Genomic DNA, 20,651 nt, shown 5'->3' on the forward strand with positions numbered 1-20,651 from the left:
TAAGAAGTGAAATTAGCAATTCTAAAATCCGTATTATGTTTTCATTATGTCACTATCTATAAAATTCCGTTAAAATTCTAGCTATAAATAAATTTCTAAAAAATACAGTTGTTGACATAGGGTGTCACTGAGTTTAATAGATATAAGGTTCTAGTTATTGCCACTGAGAATAAATCATCACAATATAGTTAATAAAAGTGGTAGAAATAGTTTTAATATATTAGGTAGATTTATCATAATACTAATTGAAATTATGTCTTAAATGAATAAATGTAAATGCTTAAGAAAATATTTAAAATACGCACTCATTTCTACACGTCCTATGAAAGTTTAGAATTATTCGACAATGCAACCAACTATTTAAAACTAATTGCCAGTGTTGTTTTAGGATTGAAATGTACCATCAGATAATGAAAGTACCTTCTTTTCTCTTTGCAGTACGAACCTTATTATGTACACAAGAATGGAAAAGTGTCTATAACTAACAGTGTCGATAACTACACAGTCTACCCTAACTTCCAAATTATTCTAGTAGGTTATTTTACGACGCTTTATCAACAGCTCAGGTTATTTAGCGTCTGAATGAGATGGTGATAATGCCGGTGAAATGAGTCCAAGGTCCAGCACCGAAAGTTGGATTGAGGGAAAACCCCGGAAAAAACCTCAACCAGGTAACTTGCCCCGACCGGGAATCGAACCCGGGCCACCACAGGTGTGGACTCCAAATTATTAACAAACCGTTTTACTATATGGGTTCCACAAACGTGTAAGACATTTGTATCCGTATCTGACATTGTGTTATGAAATTGTCATATAAACTTGACACGAGGTAATTGTTCCAATTTCCTCTATTAGGAAACAAGGAAAAGAATTCAATTTATTAACACAGATTATTAAGAACTTAAATTTCATATTAGGTAATAGGTTAGTAGAGAGAACATGTTTCCTTTTCAATGATAAACTGTAATGACGGAAACAAATTACATAGAATGTAATTATATAGCCTATTAATTTCTTAAAAAAATAAAAAGCAAAAGTGATCGCGTATAGATTGTATGTACACTAGAGAAAATCTCCGAAGGTGGCTACCCTACTAGAATTGTTGGGAATTCTATTTTCCTAACTACCTCCAGCAAAAATTCTTAAACCTCACACCCAATCTCTTCTTTTTACTTAGCTTCATTACTCCAAAAACATAATAAATTCTGTTGTAGAAATAAATTGTTGAATTGAGTAATACAATACAGCAACTTAAATAGAATCTATTTTTATTCCATAAAAATTACATTTATAAGCAATTAATATTATTGCACTTGTATAGAACAGAAATAGTAAACATTTGTAATTACCTTCAATATATTTATAGAATGTAATAGTAAAATATGACCTTTAATTTGCTAATAAAGGACAAATACGTCTAATATTGTCTTTATCTGTAAAAGTAGTTTCAACAGAATTCAGCGCTCAAAATCAATTCCCTAGTAACCCCATAGCTGACAATAAAACAAGAATTTTTTAAGTAATATTTCCATATACATTAACGTAAAAACAGTCTTTAATCTATTACTAATAATAATAGACTATATTAATTATGTAACTACTACAAACTTATGACAATATTCTTGCAAGTTTCCGCAAAATAGTCTACAGTTTTACAATGAGAAAAATCCAACTAGAAATAATTAGTCTTTACATAAATTCTCTTTTACATTTAATAAGCGTTATGTAGTTTACAAACAACTTTAACAGATATTAAAGTCCAATACAAGAACAGAACATTGTCCCAGTCTTAAAATTTGTTATTTTTATTTAATATTAATTGTAACACGTAATATAAGCTTTTAGTCAAAAGTTAAAGTATAGATATGCATGCTAATTTTACTGTTATTTCTAAAGAAAGTGCAAGATTAAATTTTAAAATAAAAATCTGTCTATAAAATAATCAGTATCATAACGTCTACTCAAAAAGAGTCTAATTTTTATAGAATAGCATTATGCTTGTAATGCAGTCTAATGATATGAAAAATATTTTATCTCACTAAGTGAGCAGTCAAGAAAGAAAACTGAGATGACAATCAATGAAGAATCTGACAATTGAAATGAAATTCGTACGTTTTGTACATTATTCGAAAGGACCAGTAACTGAACAAATACAGCAAGTTGGTAGTTTGAAGTTATCCACAACACATGAATCGCCTCCATATTCTAATGCCAGCAATTTTTTGTGTGAATACTTCTGTACACACTGGGTAACGTATCCAGAAGGAAATCCTTCAGCCAAAGAGCACGCTTCATCTGGATTACTATAAACACAAAAGAAACAAAGTCATATTTCGAGTGCATTTACTTCAAGTAAAGTCATTTTAAAAAAAAAATCATAAAAAATGGATAATGGATACAAAAATTAAATAGAACGAACATACTGATCGTATTGAGGAAAACATTAGTGAAGAGAATTAGAGATTGGAAGCCTAACGGAAAGAAATTTAGGACGCCCAAAATTGATACTTTAATACAGCACTGATGAATGGGCGCAAAAAGTTGCAGGCTTAATTCGTTAGGAAGAAGATTTATACAATTATCCCCCTGCACTTCGAGCTCTAGGTAACTTGCAAGGGTCGAGCTCAGTTTTATATATCTCAAATTTCTTAGGAAGAACCTTTGCATAAAGTTACTACATCGTAAAGTATATACACAATTCATACACTTTGTGAAAGTAAATTAATGTTTACTCTGAAGGATGGAAGATTTTATTTGGAACCAGATTTTCTCTAAAAATTTTTAATCGCTTAGTTTTGCTGATAATTCAAGATTTCTTTAACGTCCACGTTTTCAATTTAGATGGTGAATTTCTTTATTTGAATGACATGAATTTCTTGCACTCTCCGTCTTATTTCTAGCTACTGTCAGACAAAAAAGGTACTGTCACACGTCGCTACATTTGCAGCGCTGCAGTACAAAATACTGCACAATTCTCTTAACTGCGACGTGTGAACAACGGTGCAACCTGAAAAGTAGCGACTGTCGAAACAACTGCTCGCTACTTTTTCATGTAGTGACGTGTGAACAGGTTATCAGGGTTGCATTAGCAGCATTTTTGATATCGGTTTTATTGAAACTTTTTCAGCTATTGCTAACAGTGTTACCACCCAAACATGCCAATGATAGGCTACTTTGTCTTGTTTGGATATATTTTTAGGTAAATGGGTAGATTCCAGTCTAACATGGGACAAGCATATACAACATCTAACTGAAAAGGTGAGTCGCTTATGTTATGCTTTTCGAGTCCTTGCGAAGATCTCACCCAGGAACTTTCAATATCAATCTATTTTAGATATGTTCATTCAACATTATCATATGGCATTATTAATTGGGAATCTTCACCGAAAGTGACAAATCCTCAAATTGCAGAAAGGAATACTTAAAATCATTAAACAATTTCCTACTCGGACTGAAAGGATAAAAATTTTCAGAGAACTAAAAATCTTACCTGTACCCTGTATACACATATTTTAGAAATTGTGTGCTTTATTCTTCAAAACAAATTCCTTTAAAAGAATTTCAACCTAACACTCATTTCTTTTAATATTTTGAGAATACTAATTCATAGGTTTATCATACAGCAGCGAAGTTTTCTAGTTTAACCTATTCAAAAAGCTTAAAAAAATAATTCGACAAGTCATTTCGAATATTTCGCATGAAGCCATTAGTCTAGCATTTACTCGTATTTCAGAACAATTTTCGGAGATGTCAAAGATGTGTTGAAGCAGAAGAATGATACTTTAATCATCTTTTGTTACATGTTAGGATGTATAGTTTTATAGGTTTTTTTGTAGAATTTTAAGAACATTTTCCCCGCTAAACAAGTTTTTAGAAACTAAAGTTACAACCGCAGAAACGGCGGCCGATTTCGTGAAGCGTGTTGCAGAAAATTCCGCTGAGCTTCCGCTTGAGGGAAGCGTCATATACGAATATGAAGACTATCTTACGATCAGCAAATTTAATTCGTATTTACTTGGTAATCGCAAGTCAATCAAAGTGAGTCCAGGTTATTCGCGCACTGTAATGAGACTCTTCTTAACCCGAAGTAGTAGGCTAAAGTGAACGGGATTACAAACAGTGATGTAAGATGCATAAGTAATGTAAGCCATGAACTCTTCTGGCTTAGAATGAGTTGACACATCAAATAAATTTTTGTGAAGACTTGCAAGTCTTTAAAATAGCAGAAGTAGCCTAGTTAACTCTTTGCACTCCGAATAATTTCTGACAAGGTTGGATTCAGAAGCGAATTAAACTTGTGATTAATAAGCGATTATGAAAGCATGAATTTTTTGCAGTACAGCACTTGCAAGTAATATTGTGAAAAAAATTACACGCGGAAAGAAATTCCAAATGAACTTTGTTGCGTCAATACTAAAGTGAAAAATATTAGTTTGTTGCAACGCATACGAGTGCACTAGAAGATGGCAAAACGTGCAAAATCTGGAACTATCTATATCTATATCTACAAGACTTCCAAAACAGACTTCATCCACCATATACTCGTTTTGAAAGTTCACTTTCTTCTCTTACTTCAACAATTCGATTGTTATCGGAAGTGTTACAGCATACCACACATCCCAAAATTAGAATTTCTATTAAATGTAATAGCTTCCGCTCCTATAGGCTTACATAGTAGACAATGTAATGGCATTGTTTTCGTATAATTTCAATTTTGTGTATGGTTTTGTTTTAAGTCCTATTGTTATTTCAAAGTACAACATCTATATTGCAATTTTTGTAATTTACTATTAAAGTATTATTTTTCAATGATATTTCAGTCTAAATAATTTTAAAGCAGCTTATTCTTTTCAAGTATTACAATTTTAATCTTTATTTAAAGTTTTTTTTTCCTCGAAAGTCTTAATTTAGTTTCTTTCTGTACAAATTGTGAAGTTGTATGGTCTTGTTAATTTTGTAGAAGCTAAGCAGCTTTTTTTTAGTCTATTCAGAGAATCCTGTATTATAACTTTGTCGTCAACAAAGATAATGTTTAGTTTCGTTTAATATTGTTCCATGGACTAAAATCATTTCAATTTTATCCTACCATTTTAATTACAGTTTCATGCACATACAATGTAATATCATAACCATAATGGTATAATAGTATAGTAAAGTACGTGCAAACAGCTGCAGAATCTCTTACTTAAATAACTGTCTCTACATTACTCAATAATTGCGCGCTGAGCTCATAATCCATAATGCCGGCTATATTTAGGCCTAGCCTGAATTTATAACTTGTTGGGGAATCCCAGGATCCAGGTAACACTCCGGATACTCAAGGTCCCTTGTTATATCCAAAAGTTCTCCAACATTCATTACGAGTGCAATGTGCCTGTGATGCACTCTGGACAGTCTCTGATGAATTAAGCAATCTACGATTCTCGCCACTAGCAACATCTATGGGCCACGATTGTGGTGGCGGGGCGAATAAAATTTAAGGATCTTACCACTTAAAAAAAAAAGTCGACACTATGAAAAGTATTTTTAACGTGAACTTCCGACAAAGACAAAAAATTGAAGCATTATTATTGCTATTATTTTTATTATTCATTATTATAATATTATTATTATTATTTTATTATTTTTTTTAATTATTATTATTATTATTATTATTATATTATTTTTTTAATTATTATTATTATTATTATTATATTATTTTTTTAATTATTATTATTATTATTATTATTTTATTATTTTTTTAATTATTATTATTATTATTATTATTATTATTATTATTATTATTATTATTATTATTATTTTATTATTTTTTTAATTATTATTATTATTATTATTATTATTATTATTATTATTATTATTATTATTATTATTATTATTATTATTATTATTATTATTATTATTAAAATTTGAAAAATCCGGCTGCAATGCATGCAACGTCCAAGCATTGCAGATCCGTGAAGCCCATAGCAGTGTTACAAACCCTCGAAGGAGATCTGTCAGTGTTTTGTTCCGTATTGTCTTAAATACGATACACGCTCGAAGTCACGGAATCCCGTCACTATTTCTACCGCTGCATACATTTCTTTCACTACTGATAACATTAAGCGTTTAAGAATTCCATACACAAATATTACTTACCGACAAATCTCAAGTTGAATACCCTGTTTGAATTCTTCACCAATATTCACAATGTAATGTTTGTCTTCCTCGTCATTCACTCCAACTTTCGGGAAATATAATCGCTCCTTTAAACAGAAGAATGAAATTTAAGTTTTAGGCACGATTTTTACAGTAAAACTTCAATAATGCGTCCAGTAAAGTCTTAGTTTTATGTACTGTAACTTGTATCTGAAGTTAAGTCTTTTTAGAAGTGTGTAGTATGAAATTTTATCAGCAACAGAGTATATATTAAAAGAAAATAGAAAATGTATAAAGTTAAAATCTTAGGCCCAGCATAAAAATCGATCTTTCATTGTGTGCAGGTTTTCTGGTTCCATGGATCTACAAGTATTCCATATTTTGGAAAATATAACAGTATTAACTTCAAATTTCTTTTAAATAAGCTATAAAAACATTCGGCTACTTACCTCTCCAGCACAAAGTTGTATTCCGAAGTCAGTCATTCGGCCCGGAATACGGCTCTGAAAAATTAAATTCAGAAAATTAAATGTACAAGCAAATTTAAATGAAAATTAACACTTCTTATGAATAATATCCTGGATAGAACTTAACTGGGCAAGTAAATTAAAATGTTTGTGAATTTCTTAGTACAGTAATTTTTAATAGACGAAGTTAGTCAATTTGTTGCTTAACTGATACTCCTCTTTCATTAGGTTATTCAGTTAATGTGTAATCTTTCTTTTCATTGGATGCTACAGTTTAATATATCCACTTCCCTCCACCTTGAATATTTGGTTAGATTGATAAAATTTTCTTATTGAAAGGTGGATGTCTATATTAGGGAGGTTTATTGTACATATTACGTGGAACATTGAAATTAATAATTGCAAAATTTGATTGCGGAACGAAAAAGTTACATTTGTTCGGATCAAATTTCTGCACATTTGAAGAACAAAACATCATCTTTCAATCATTTATTATCATAATATACAGCTCTCTTAAATAGACTGCGCATTTTAGAAATTAAATCAATGGCTTTCCCAAAACATGCTTTGAAATGTTTCATATAAAACAATTTGTATCTCGAAAAGAAAGGAACGAGTAAAATTTTATTCAATTTTGAAATATCTAAAAGGAAATAATCTCCCGAAATTAATAATATTGCTTACAATTCACCCTGTATTGACGAGTGAATTTGTGCAAATATGTACACGTGTGTACAAATACATTACAACTCACCCATTTTGTTTCCTCTCCAAACAGGTCAGCGTATTTGCCTTTGTCCCTGTTCAGAATTTCTCTTATTCTCGCTCTGAAAGAAGAACCATATTCATGTAAAAGGGCAGAATCATCAGTCAAAAGGAAATATTTTAAGTTATAATTATCAATATAAGAACAAACTCAAAACATAAAATTATTTAGGGCCAAATTACAGAAGTACCCAATTTCTCACGCCTTCTATTCTGTAGGTGAATTCATGACATTCAGTAACACTTCATGAAATTGATACTATAACATCTCGTCTATATATATTTCATCTAGACTGTGACTATAAATTAAGATTTTATAATAGTATTAAGTTTTTTGACTTGTTCCATATTCAAGCTGTAAGCATGTATGAATACCATGGAATGTTAATAAATACAATACAATATAATAACCTATTGTAACAGACTAAATTACAGGAGAGAACATTTATGACTAATAACATAAAAACTCTATAGATATTTAAAGAATATAGCAAAGCTTCCAAATCACCATGCCATTGCAGATACCTTCAAATAAAATGAGAGCTTTTTTATGAAGCTTCGTAATTCCTCAGTTATTCCATCTTTTGCTCAATTAGTGTTTTCTTCAGAGCGCAGCAAACAAGACTTGACCAGGCTAGTAAAGTGCTCACTCACCACTAGTCACACTTATCTGGCGGACGGCATGCAACGCTTTATACGAATATAACTTCAGCATTTTGAGTCTTCGTGTAATAGATCGGTGCGACATAATTCCTGCGCTAACAGTCTTGAAGTTTTGACTTCGTATATCGTCAAGATTTTGCGAGGGTTTTCCTTTGCATTTTTTTTTTTATTGTTTATAACTGAGCTCGTTTCACACCATTTCTAAAACAATTCAAGAATATAATTACTATTTAGAGCCCAGGCTTAAGACGGTTGGGTAGTTTCCGAAAAAATGTAGCCGTAAACTTGTTCTAACATTTTACGGTTTACGTTTGGCTCTAATAGATATTCACAATGAATATTCGTTGTTCAGCGTTTTAATTAAACATGGCTATTTTTATGACCACGATCTCTTGTGAGAACACCAAAGAAACTGACCACTGTTAGGTAATCAGAATCTAATTGTGTATCCTATCTGCAGATTGGCATAACTATGCCTTCTTGGTTGAAATATTCGGAAGTGCACACCATCACGTTAGCAGGATCAAGTCTTGTTTTCCGTGCTTTATTTTATTTTGATTCGTCAAGAATTTGACTAAAGACTAGCGACAATATTTTTCACATTTTGACAAGCGCGGGTCATCTTTGAGGCTATATCTGTTTCTGCTCTACAATGCCTCTCATATTCAGTGTTGTCAGGTGGTTTGAAATTTCCCGGAAAACGGGAAATTCATATTCTTAGAGAGAAAACAGAATTTTTATCGAAAAACGGGAAATTTCTATTGAATTTCTAAGCTCATGCCTACCATTATTTCACATTTTTTTAAATATTAATAAGAAGTAATATAAAAGTTTGTTTTCTAATTTGCTCTTCAATATGCTTTGGTAGATCAGTGTATAAGTCAGTAACAATTATTTGCAAGATGGTTATGGAATGCGATTATTTTTATAATACAGAATTCAGCAATACAAATTTAAAATATTACATAGTAAACCGTCTCTAAATAAATGGAGACTCTCATACCTAGTAGAATATAATAATATTTCTACTAACTTTATCAAGACTACACAAGGAAACTACGAAACTTTAATTTCTCCACGTCACTTATCGAAATATTTAAAAAGTCATATTTCCATAGATGTGAAAATTTACGTTAAATTGTCTGAAGAATTAAAAATTGTACCGAGGTCAATTTTATGTCTTGTGAAAAATGTTTTAAAAGAGAAATAATTATTATACTGTTCATTTATACTGTTCATAATTATTCTAATGTTCATGCTATGTTAAGTCATTACCTTTAAGAAATTTCTTCTTTTGTTACATATTTAATGGTGAATGAAATGAATTATCATTATTATTATTACAGCGATGAAACATTAAGCCTACACGTTTAGGCATATGAAGTTATTTTGTTCAGAATTCTGATTTCGAAAAAAAAAAATAGTTAAAAGTAGCAATAAAAGTTTTCATATATATTACTGTGGGAAATTTTTCTCAAAATCGGGAAAGTGTTAGATATCTGAAGGATAAATTCCTTTACCAAACCTGACAACACTGCTAGAACCACAGATCTCTTGCTAACAAAGCAGGAGAGAGGGTATAAATATATATCTACACAAGTAGTAGAGTTTCAAGAACATTAAGAAAGAAGATCAATGGAATTGATGTCGACTTGCAGTGTGAACAGTTTTATTCTAGTTTCGAGTTCTGACACAGTTACTTACTCGGGGTAATTTTCAACCTCTTCGCAGAAAATCTTTCCAGCACCACAGGCGTTATCGGGAGGCTTCATTAATTGGGATTCCTTTTTCGGGTTACCTGTATCAAAATAAAACATTCTAATTAGCACCTAAGTAGTATTATTCTTGTGCAGAAGTTCATAAAGACTAACTACTTATTGCTATTTGTCCATTAAGAGAAAGCTAACATTGAAAAAGAATATTAAATATTGACTAGGCCTACAAGAATAATAACAATGGGGCTTAAAATAAATTATATAAATAAAAATACAGTACCAGTATTTAGGAACAGACCATTCAGAACATCATATCAATGGAAATGAAATTATGATTAATTTTATTTATTATTTATTTAATCTGACAGGATTAAGGCCATAAGGCCTTCTCTTCCATCCTACCAGATAGCACATATAAATACAAAAAAGAAATACAAACACTGATGAAAATAATACAAATTAAATTAAAGCCCTATAGAGGGTCAACTGGGTCAAAAGAACACTATAGAGCTCTCATCGTGCTAATACAAGAAAAAAAAAAAAAGAAAGAAAACAGATATAGCAGCAGCAGCAACACACTACATATTAATTGTTAATTTTACAACTGCATAGTTTCAATGTTATTATGTGGATTCTATCTTCAATAAAATTCTTCTCTGGTTTTGAAACCAGAAAAACGAATTAGTAAAACAAGGGTAAAACTAATGATTAATTTTTCAGAGCAAGAACATTTTACGGAAACAAAATTAACATAATTCAATTGTTAAAAGTAGGCCTATACAGATATGGAGTGTCGAAACAGACAAAATATACACAAGAAAGAAAAACTTATTAATTACAGAAGTGAATTATTTGAGGCGAGCAAGAAGGTTATCAAGAAAATACAGTGAAGAATGAGGACTCTGAAAGAAAATTTTCTTTAAGAGAAATATTGCAGGTTTATAGGAACTAAAAAACTAAGATGGTGTAGATTACATCATGCATATGGACAACTAAACAGATGGTAAGCTGGATGTCAAAGGAAGAATGAGGAGAGGCAGATCAGTCAGGATGTAGATGGGCGGAGTTAGAGAACTTTTGATAAATTTAAATGATAATTGTTTTAATAGAATATTATGCAGAAGTGAAAAAAAATTATGTCTGTATATTTGTACCTTTATATTGAGAAAACCCATGGAGAAATTTCTGAATAAAATGAGTTACCTAATTTTATAGTCTCGACATAGTTATACAACATACCTGATGTTTCATCTTGAGCTGTGAATCCGAAAATTAAAACCTGTAAACAAAGAGCCCTTGTTTATAACACAAAAAATTATAATGAATTTGTTTATCAAATCAGAATGAAATACGTTTCGACAGAAAAGGAAATCTTCCTAATGTCTAACATAGTGTGTTCTAAATTTACGAGTTTTAGGTTGAACGTAACATTATTAGAAATTATAATGATGGTAATTTTATACCAGGCCCACGTTTGACATTTCTGGACCTCTCTTTAGACATACTAACGGACGTACTCAAAAAACATGAAATTAACATAGCACGTGGTCTATTTGTGTTTAGTATATAACAGAATATTTAACTGGAAATGAGCAAGCATACATGTCTTCGTAATTAAGTAGTGCACCTACACAACGTTAAAATTGCATGTACCACATAGCAAAGATGACTGCTCTTCATTATATTTTACTTTTGTATGTGTATATATTATATTTTTTCCGACGACATATCAGTACGACCTGTCATTACTGTTTTACCATTCTCTTTGTACATTTTGTAAGATGTATTATATGAAAAAAAAATGCAATTTTTTAGAATATGGATATTATTCATGAACAAATTATAGAATAATTGTGGTAATAAAGTTTCCCAAGCAATCCTTGCCTATGGCTGCTATTATACTATCAAACTTCATTGAAAAAGAATATGATAAAATATTTTATCAAAGATCTTTGAAAAAGATAGGATTTGGAGTATATTACATCGCATAAAATCTTTTATAACAGATTTTATCAGATGCGCTAACCGTTACTCCACAGGTGTGGACTAAATTAAGTTTTTTAGTTGGTCATTTAACGACGCTGTATCAACTATGTTATTTAACGTCGATGAGATTGGTGATAGTGATATGGCATTTGGCGAGATGAGGCCGAGGAATCGCCATAGATTACCTGGCATTCACCTTACGGTTGGGGAAAACCTCTTAAAAATCCCAACCAGGTGATCGGCCCAAGCGGGGATCGAACCCACGCCCGAGCACAACTTCAGACCAGCAGGTAAGCGCCTTAACCGACTGAACCACACCGGTACCCACTAAATGATGAAGTAAGAAAATTAATTATAGAGGATTGCATAAACGGAAAGACATATTAATGTTTCCGAAGAAATATTTCATAAGTATCCTAATTGACGCCGGATTCGACGACGATGAAAATCTAGTTACGTTTGTAGACATCTCGAGATGGGTCTAATGGGGAATGTTATTAATTTTACAAAAATGAATAACTTAATATTAATTCTCTCCTTATATTCAAATTAAATCTTCATTCTGATAATATTCTGCAAAATTTCTATGTAACTCGAGAACTTACCAAGACCACGGATACTAACAGAACACCAGCAAAAGAATATCGGACCATCTTCATCAGCAATTTATTGTCACAGTTTATTGAAGACCCTGAAAAACAAAAATAATACTTCATAACGAGATGAAGCTGTAATACAACAGAAGATCGGACACAAATACAAACATTACTGAAAATTTATTTGATTGTACACTCTTAGACAAAAAGAATGACCGGACTCTTGAAGCGTAAATTTGTCTAAGTTCCGTTCGGATGTGCGCCTGATACGCAAGACTAAAATCAGAGTAGTAAGGACGAAACCAGCGAGATCCAAGCACATACTCTTATACCGGCAAACAACGATTTGAACTGTGTGTGTGTGTGTGTGTGTGTGTGTGTGTGTGTGTGTGTGTGTGTGTGTGTGTGTGTGTGTGTGTGTGTGTGTGTGTGTGTGTAATAGCTCCGTGGTAAAACGGACTTCACACGCAGAAAACCGGGTTCGTATCCCCCTTCGTATAAGTATATGTATTTGTTTCGTTTTATTTTTTATCTAGCTAGAAACAAATTATACATTTATTAACGTGCATAGGAGTTTGAATTAGTTAAAAAATTAAACAAAAACATTCAGTAATATCGGAGACTTCTTCCTAATTACCCTTGAATTAAAATAGATGCTCAGTTCTTGGATCTTCTCCCTTCTCCATAAGGAGTATTGATCAGTTACTATAATTTTTTGTAGTAGTAGTAGTAGTAGTAGTAGTAGTAGTAGTAGTGCAACAACCATAATAATAATAATAATAATAATAATAATAATAATAATAATAATAATAATCATAGTATTACAAACACAATATTATAATAATAATAATAATAATAATAATAATAATAATAATAATCATAGTATTACAAACACAATATAATAATAATAATAATAATAATAATAATAATAATAATAATAATAGCATTGCAAGAACGAGATGAATAATGTTAAAGACAAAACCAATGTGTTCTAGATATTGGCTACACTCGTAAATAGTGCCGTTACATATCTGCTTTGTAATAGCTCCATGGTAACAGCCTAGCTTCTTGTGTAGGTGATTCAAGGTCGTGTACCCCGTAGGATGCAGGCGGTTATAGATGCGGAGGGATTACATATCCGGTATTGAATTTCTTGTCTATTTTGATTTTTGGTTATTGGTCTCCGAGATGTATTTCTTTATTTTGTTTAATATAAAGAAAAGGATGATGTTTGTTTATTCCTATCCGAGAAAGATTTCTTTTACTCAAGGTTTATTTTTGTTTATTTCTATCCGAGAAGATTTCGTTTAGTCTCTTTAAATACAAGATACAAGGGAAAGGATTGCCCTTTGTAAATATTAACTTTCTGTTAAATATTTCACAATACTGGTTATTATCAGTATACAAGAAGTAAAAAATGAGAATGAAAAAACAACGTATAGACCGAGATTCGAAATGGAAACCTTTCGGATACAAGACCACAATGCTACCAACTACGCTATGCGAGAGAGACGATGACTCTTTAAGAAGCATGTTATATAAAAATCATAGTGGTGGCAGTGGAGTGTTCGAAACATTTACGACGGAGAAATTCGTCCGCGTGTGTATCATGCTCTGACGAATGCACCCGAAGTCTTCCGAATCTGATATAGAATCTGGAGCTCGGGGTTTTTTTTTTTTGTCTAAGAGTACTTTGTTAGGCCGCCATCCCCCTCAAATCTGGAAACGCGTGATCAGTGAACATGAAAACATTGCTGCTTGCTGTAGAACAGTAATTTCTAACTGGCCAACCTGTAACGTCGGAACAGAGCCCGCTTTCCCTTTCGTTGCAAAGCTGGAAGAGCACGTGAGGGAGGGTAATGTGTCTCGGCTATTTAAACATCGCCAACCCTTCCATTCAGACTCCCCCTACATTGTTCTTTTACATATGTTCCCCTCTCCAGAAGCTCGAGACCCGAGACGTAGGACATCACAAAGTCAGAAGTTGGAAATGTCTGCTATAGAACTTTAAAACTAATAAACGAGCAGAATTGGCGACGTAAAAAAACTAATTTTTACGCGATTTTCTACGGGTCTAATAAATTATTACGGAAATCAATTAACAAAAAAAGACATGACAATACAATTCTTAAGCATTTAGTTCAAGTAGTTTAATTTATAATCACAGGAATGGAAATAATTTGAGTGGTGAAATGTAACTCACATACTGTATTATACAAGGTGTAAGGGGTATAAGTGTCGTCCTTTTCAGTCGTCGGGGACGGTCTACAGGATCAAAAAATGTCCATACAACATAGGGTCAAAACTTGTTAGTTTTCCGAGAAAAAAATATTTTTCTCATTTTGAGTTATACTGCTTATATCGTTAGTAAAATTATGATAACAATTACATCAGTAGGTATATCTAGCAAAGAGCTGATATTAGTTTAAATATATACTTGTGTATTATATTAAGTTTTCGTGAAATTAAACAGAAATTCATGCTTAAATTTGTTAATATTCTGGCGTGAGAGACGTGGTAACGTGTTCAGCAGGCAGTACTCTGCACAGACGTAAGTACGAGACAGCGGAGTTCAAGCTCCCTGTCCATAGGTACACTGCCGAGCGGATGGCAGTTCAGTACAGGGTATTCGATAAACAACTTACAATGTCATTTACAGTTTAGAAATATATGTTATTAATTTATGGAGAGAGTCGTCGTAATTCAAGTGAGACTAGAAGGATGTACTGTTAACGTTTTCCTCAAAGAAGGTTCCCTAATCGGCGAACGTTTGTAGCGGTTTCTCAACGATTTTTAGAAACTAGGAGTCCCTTACTCAGTTTCGAGAATCGCACAACCAGAAATTTGTTTAAAAATTATAATCCTTTACGAAAGCAGGAGGGATTAAAATTTTGCATTTGTAAAAATTTAGTGTGATTTTGTGCAAAAAGCCGTTAGTTTATTTTTTAAATACACAATAAAAATGGAACAATATTATATAAAATGTAAATTTACCATAATGTTCTATTAATTAGATTGAAAGTTTGTATTTGCTGCTCGTTTTATGTAAAAAGCGAGTATTATCATGGTCCGCTCCTGTATTAGAACAGAGCATCTGTACCGGTATGTCTGTACCCGCTTGAGCTGTACTGTGTAGGCCTACTTATAAACTCACTTCTCCCTATCCAGCAATGTTGCGAAACTTCTAATACTGTAAACTTTAGTAACTAGTGAAGTATTGAAATTATAAAAAATTCTAAGGACTTTTTTCTTCCTTATGACGAACAATCATCAGTTAAAATAATGGCACATATCCCTTACACCCTGTATAGCGTTTCAAAATAAACGCGTAACTGCAAATAAAATTGAATGACAGATTCTGGACAAAAAAGCTCTGACAATATGTCAAACCTTGCATGTATAAAGGAATAGTTTCACGTAGAATTATTCTTGCTAATATAAAGTCTTCGGAAACATTTTAAACGACACTATAGTTTTTAATACCATCTGAAAAGCATATTTTTTGTGGTATTTTATTTGTTTTTTTACAGAAGCATTATGGTTATGATTATATGGTAACAATATTTTATTGTTGATATTTTGTCAGTTTCTTTGTTATGAAAGCGGTTACATTGTCGAAATCTATATAAGACGAGATATTCTTTCCTTTAGTAGGTTGTTTTACGACGCTGCATCAACATCTCAGGTTATTTAGACTAAATTAAATGAAGGTAATAATGGCGGTAAAATGAGTCCGGAATCCAGCACCGACAGTTACCCAGCATTTGCTTATATTGGGTTAAGGAAAAACCCGGAAAAAACCTCAACCATGTAACTTGCTCCAACTGGGAATCGAACCCGAGCCACTTTGTTTCGCGGCCAGACGCGCTAGTCGTTACTCCACAGATATTCATAACTGAAAATAAGAGAATTGAGAGCTTGAAAATTGTAGAATTTGGCGACAGAAGATTTGCAGACAAGAGATATGCACAATTTTTAACTTAACTTATCCAAATCGGTACACCTATTTCTCAGTGACTCAGAAAAATAGAAACAAAATTAATATCACTTCGCTATTCACTCATTTGACCCATCTAACTCATAAAAAAAAAACTTAATTCAGACGTCAGTCCCGTGTGTAGCTTGTGGCAATATCGAAGATCAGCTCAAAATTTTGAATTATCTACGTATCTTTTTCTTAATTATCTGAAATAGTATTAATGCACTTACGCGTATTAAAATCGTGAAGTAAAGCTCTCTTGTGAAGTACACGAAGTCAATATCAGATCCTTACTAACTCAGCAAGCTTGAACTGAGGGCCAACGCAGGCAAACCACCACTAGAGAGTACCAGCTGAGCGTATCCTGTAGACTCATATGAGCTGTTACTTTCATGGTACATCCCTAAAGTTTTATTGTAGGTACTTTATTGTAAAGTTGAATTAGTCACTTTTCTACTGAATGCATTTCTAAGGGTATGTATAAAATTTTGACTGACAAATAATGTAAAACACCGGAACGCAACTTGTTAATGAGAAAAAAATGTAGGCATATTAGGGGTGGATGAGCACTATAAGGAATGGCTCATGTGAAGACAACAAGCACAGATCATTAGGAAAGTTAATACCGTTCTTTAAGATGAGTTCGTAATACCCATTTACAAATATAATGTGGTTTTTAATTGATTATTTTACGACGCTATATCAATTATCTGAGTGAGATGAAGGTAATAATGCCAGAGACATGAGTCCAGGGTCCAACGCCGAAAGTTACCCAGCAATTGCTCTTTCGGGTTGAGTGAAAACCGCGGGAAAACTTCAACCAGGATTTGAACCCTGACTCGCTCGTTTCGCGGTCAGAAATGTTAACCGTTACTCCACAGCGGTGGACTATATTAATTCCTCAAGCATTTCCTAAAATAAACACACTCTCTCCATTTTTTATTTCTACTTGTGTTTTTGACTATCATTTCATAGGAAAGGTACAATATTTTTTATTACAGAGTCTATTCCAAATGCTGTAATGCGAATGGCAAGTTACAATACGATGCATGATTTTGTACTGTTATTTAATTACGCTGTATCAACTACTAAGTTATTTAGCGTCGATGGTATTGATGATAAAGAGATATTTAGCGAGATGAAGCCGAGAAATTGCCGTAGGATTATCTGACATTTCCATTACAAATTGGGAAAACGTAGGAATAAACCCGACCAGATAACCTATCCAAGCGCAAATAGACCCCAAGGCAGAGCGCGCATCTCGGGATCAGTCGGCAAAGGAGCTGGATTCGACAACTTCAGGCTATGCAAGGACGTTGTAAATCTTTAATGTCTTTTCCATTATGAAACGCTGGAACTGTAACTTTCCGTCCCACTTACATATCGCGGACTGATGTAATATCAAATTATTAAAATTATTATTACTAGTAGTGCATAAAAAATAATTCCGCGGAACAACAGCCCAACCGAGTGTTGTAAGGGGTTGTTGGACAATAACTTCATTTAGGTCAAAATTACATAAATTCTTACTTAACAAATTAACTGCTGATTAATATTTATTACATATAATGAAACTAACATCTGTCCACTCTTATTATTATCATTAATTTCTCTAAATAGATTTACAAAACCTCTAATGGCAATTACATTAATATTCTCATTATTGAAATATATTTTAGATTATATATATATATTTTTTTCTCCCTGGAACATAGTTCTAGTAAGCTTATATTAAATTAATTTTCATCATTTTACTAGCTATCTCAAATCTCAAATTTATTATAATTGATTGAATTAAATCAGCTCATAAATTAAGTTACTACTTTAACTTATAAGTTTATCTAAATTTAAATAAATATGTAGTCTACTAGTCGTTAACTTCACTGAAAAATATTGCTGGAGAACCTTTAAGTGTAGTGTAAATATTCGTAATTGAAATATGTATTATATTGATTAAGGCTGGTTGAGTGGAAGAGAAGGCCTTATGACCTTACTCTGCCAGCGAAAATAAAACATTATTATTATTATTATTATTATTATTATTATTATTATTATTATTATTATTGTCCCGCGCCGTGGCGTCGCGGTCTAAGGCATCCTGCCTAGGACTCACGTTACCGAATGCGCGCTGGTTCGAGTCCTCATGGGGGAAGAAATTTTCTCGTGAAATTTCGGCCAGTGTATGGGACCGGTGCCCACCCAGCATCGTGATGCACTTGGGGAGCTACGATAGGTAGCAAAATCTGGTTGCGAATACCAGCTATAATGTGCTAACCACACGATACCTCCATTCTGGTTGGATGATCGTCCACCTCTGCTTCGGCATGTGGGTGTGAGGCCAGCAGCCGGCTGATCGGTCTAGGCCCTCAAGGGCTGTAGCGCCACGGATTATTATATTATTATTATTATTATTATTATTATTATTATTATTATTATTAAAAGGCAGAGCCGACTGCTGGCCTCACATCCACATACTTCCGCAGAGTGAACGATCATCCAACCAGAACGGAGATATTGTGTGGTTAGCATGATGATCTCCCCAGCCGTTATGGCTGGTTGTTGTAACTGGATTTCGCTACCTACCGTAGCTCCCCAAATTTCATCACGATGCTGGGTGGACACCGATCCAATACACAGGCCGAAATTTCATGAGAAAATTTCTTCCCCCATGAGAACTCGAATCAGAGTGCATTCCGCAACGCGAGTTTGAGGCAGGATTGCTCAGACCACGACGCCACCGCGGGATACTGTTGCGTAATAATACTTTAATTTAGGCCCTTATATTCGGGGGCTGCACAGCCTAGCACAATCGGCCGCAATGTTTGCTGTCATCAAAAAGTTCCTATATACTGTAAGCTATAAACATTTCAATTGTACAGTTATTTCAATGTGCACACTTACACCTTCCGCCATTTCTTCTTCGTCCTGTCCTGTGATCAGTTTGATTACATTTCCCTCCCCTCGCGTATGTGGTACCTAAGAGATTACGTCTATTTTCGCCTTTCCCCCTTCAAAATTTTCTAGAGCTCCTTCAGTGGAGTAGCGTAATCCGGAGTGAGACAAGTGGCCAACAGGCTTGGAGCTCACATATTCAGTTTCTTTTAGCCCGTAATCCTTTGCGAGGAGGCGTTTTGCGTACCTTTTAAATATCTCCTCTCACTTCTCCTCTTTCAATTCAATTCTATAGTTACCGCCTGTAATAGACTATTTATTGAGAGTAAAAGAATATTTTTTTGGTTTTAAACTCATTACGCTGTAAAAAAAATGGATGCAGTGGTTTTACTACTGGACCGACAGCTATTTGGAATTCCACTAATTGTGGACAGAGTGGCAATCAATAAAACAAATAAACCCATCTCAGTTGTCGAGAAGCGCCTTCTCGGAATTTCCCGGTTTTGTTTTAATCATTCATTTAGTCTATTCATAGACATTTCGCAGCACGCGCTACGAGCGTACTAAGCTAGCTCCGGCTATCCACTGGTTACTAGTACATAATTCAAATCATATCCTATCGCTAACACTGGTTTATGAATACGAAAAACGCTGATCATCCACCGGAAGCCTGCGCTAAAAATGTCTATAAATACGGCCCATAGGTTTTATTATTAGAGGGGTGATTTTTATGACACGTCATATTTTTTTCTTTGCTGTTATTTCATGTTTTAAACTACTTTAAACCTGAATCCAAGTATCCTGGTGAAAATTAAAAGTTTTTTTTTGTCTTGTACGAAGGAGGAACCAGAAGGCTTAAGGCTGGTCCACAATAAACCGGGAACGGAAACGGCAACGAGAACGAGAATGGAAAATTGTTAAAATTAAATTAAAAATAATTTAAATGTGAGCATTCACAATTAACTATTCTGAATCCTCTATTTAAATGCATTTATTTTAACATTATTTCCTTTCTCGTTTCCGTTCCTGGTTTATTGTGAACCAGCCTTTACACTGCAGCCTGAGGCTTATTGTGCTTACCACTCCTATCACCTTCTTGTATAAATAATTATAATAAGCCTACTTACAATAAGGTAGTGTATGTGAAATTTGTGTTTGGTTATGTCTTATAAAGTCATACTTTCAATTCTATTGGTCATATTTTCATGGTTTTCAGGTCATAAATGCATGCATTACATAAAAATACGCCCCCTAGTTATTATACTATATTGGAATGTGGATTTCTACAATTTGTCCAAGAACTGAGATAAAAAATATTGAGTACCTTGGAATTTACTTAAAAAGTCCGCCCTCTTGACTTTGTGAATAGTGTACACGCTTTCCATGGCTATAAGTGGTCAGTAGTTCGATTCCCAGCGTGGATAACGGAAAAGACCTAACTCCCATCTAA

General features: G+C 33.1%; 1 protein-coding gene across 1 annotated transcript; it reads right to left on the reverse strand.

The window, feature by feature from the left end:
* Positions 1-1,253: 1,253 nt before the first annotated feature.
* LOC138705685 (protein spaetzle-like) lies at positions 1,254-16,658 on the reverse strand. Its single transcript, XM_069834266.1, has 8 exons — positions 16,540-16,658; positions 12,340-12,425; positions 10,988-11,027; positions 9,738-9,831; positions 7,360-7,432; positions 6,588-6,641; positions 6,139-6,245; positions 1,254-2,303 (listed from the first exon to the last, which is right to left on the reverse strand). The coding sequence occupies exons 2-8, from the start codon at positions 12,391-12,393 to the stop codon at positions 2,123-2,125; spliced, it is 603 nt and encodes a 200-aa protein (XP_069690367.1). The 5' UTR covers positions 12,394-12,425; positions 16,540-16,658; the 3' UTR covers positions 1,254-2,122.
* Positions 16,659-20,651: the final 3,993 nt, after the last annotated feature.

This window comes from Periplaneta americana, chromosome 9 (genome assembly GCF_040183065.1).
Source record: "Periplaneta americana isolate PAMFEO1 chromosome 9, P.americana_PAMFEO1_priV1, whole genome shotgun sequence".
In the NCBI taxonomy this organism is placed as follows: Eukaryota; Metazoa; Arthropoda; class Insecta; order Blattodea; family Blattidae; genus Periplaneta; species Periplaneta americana.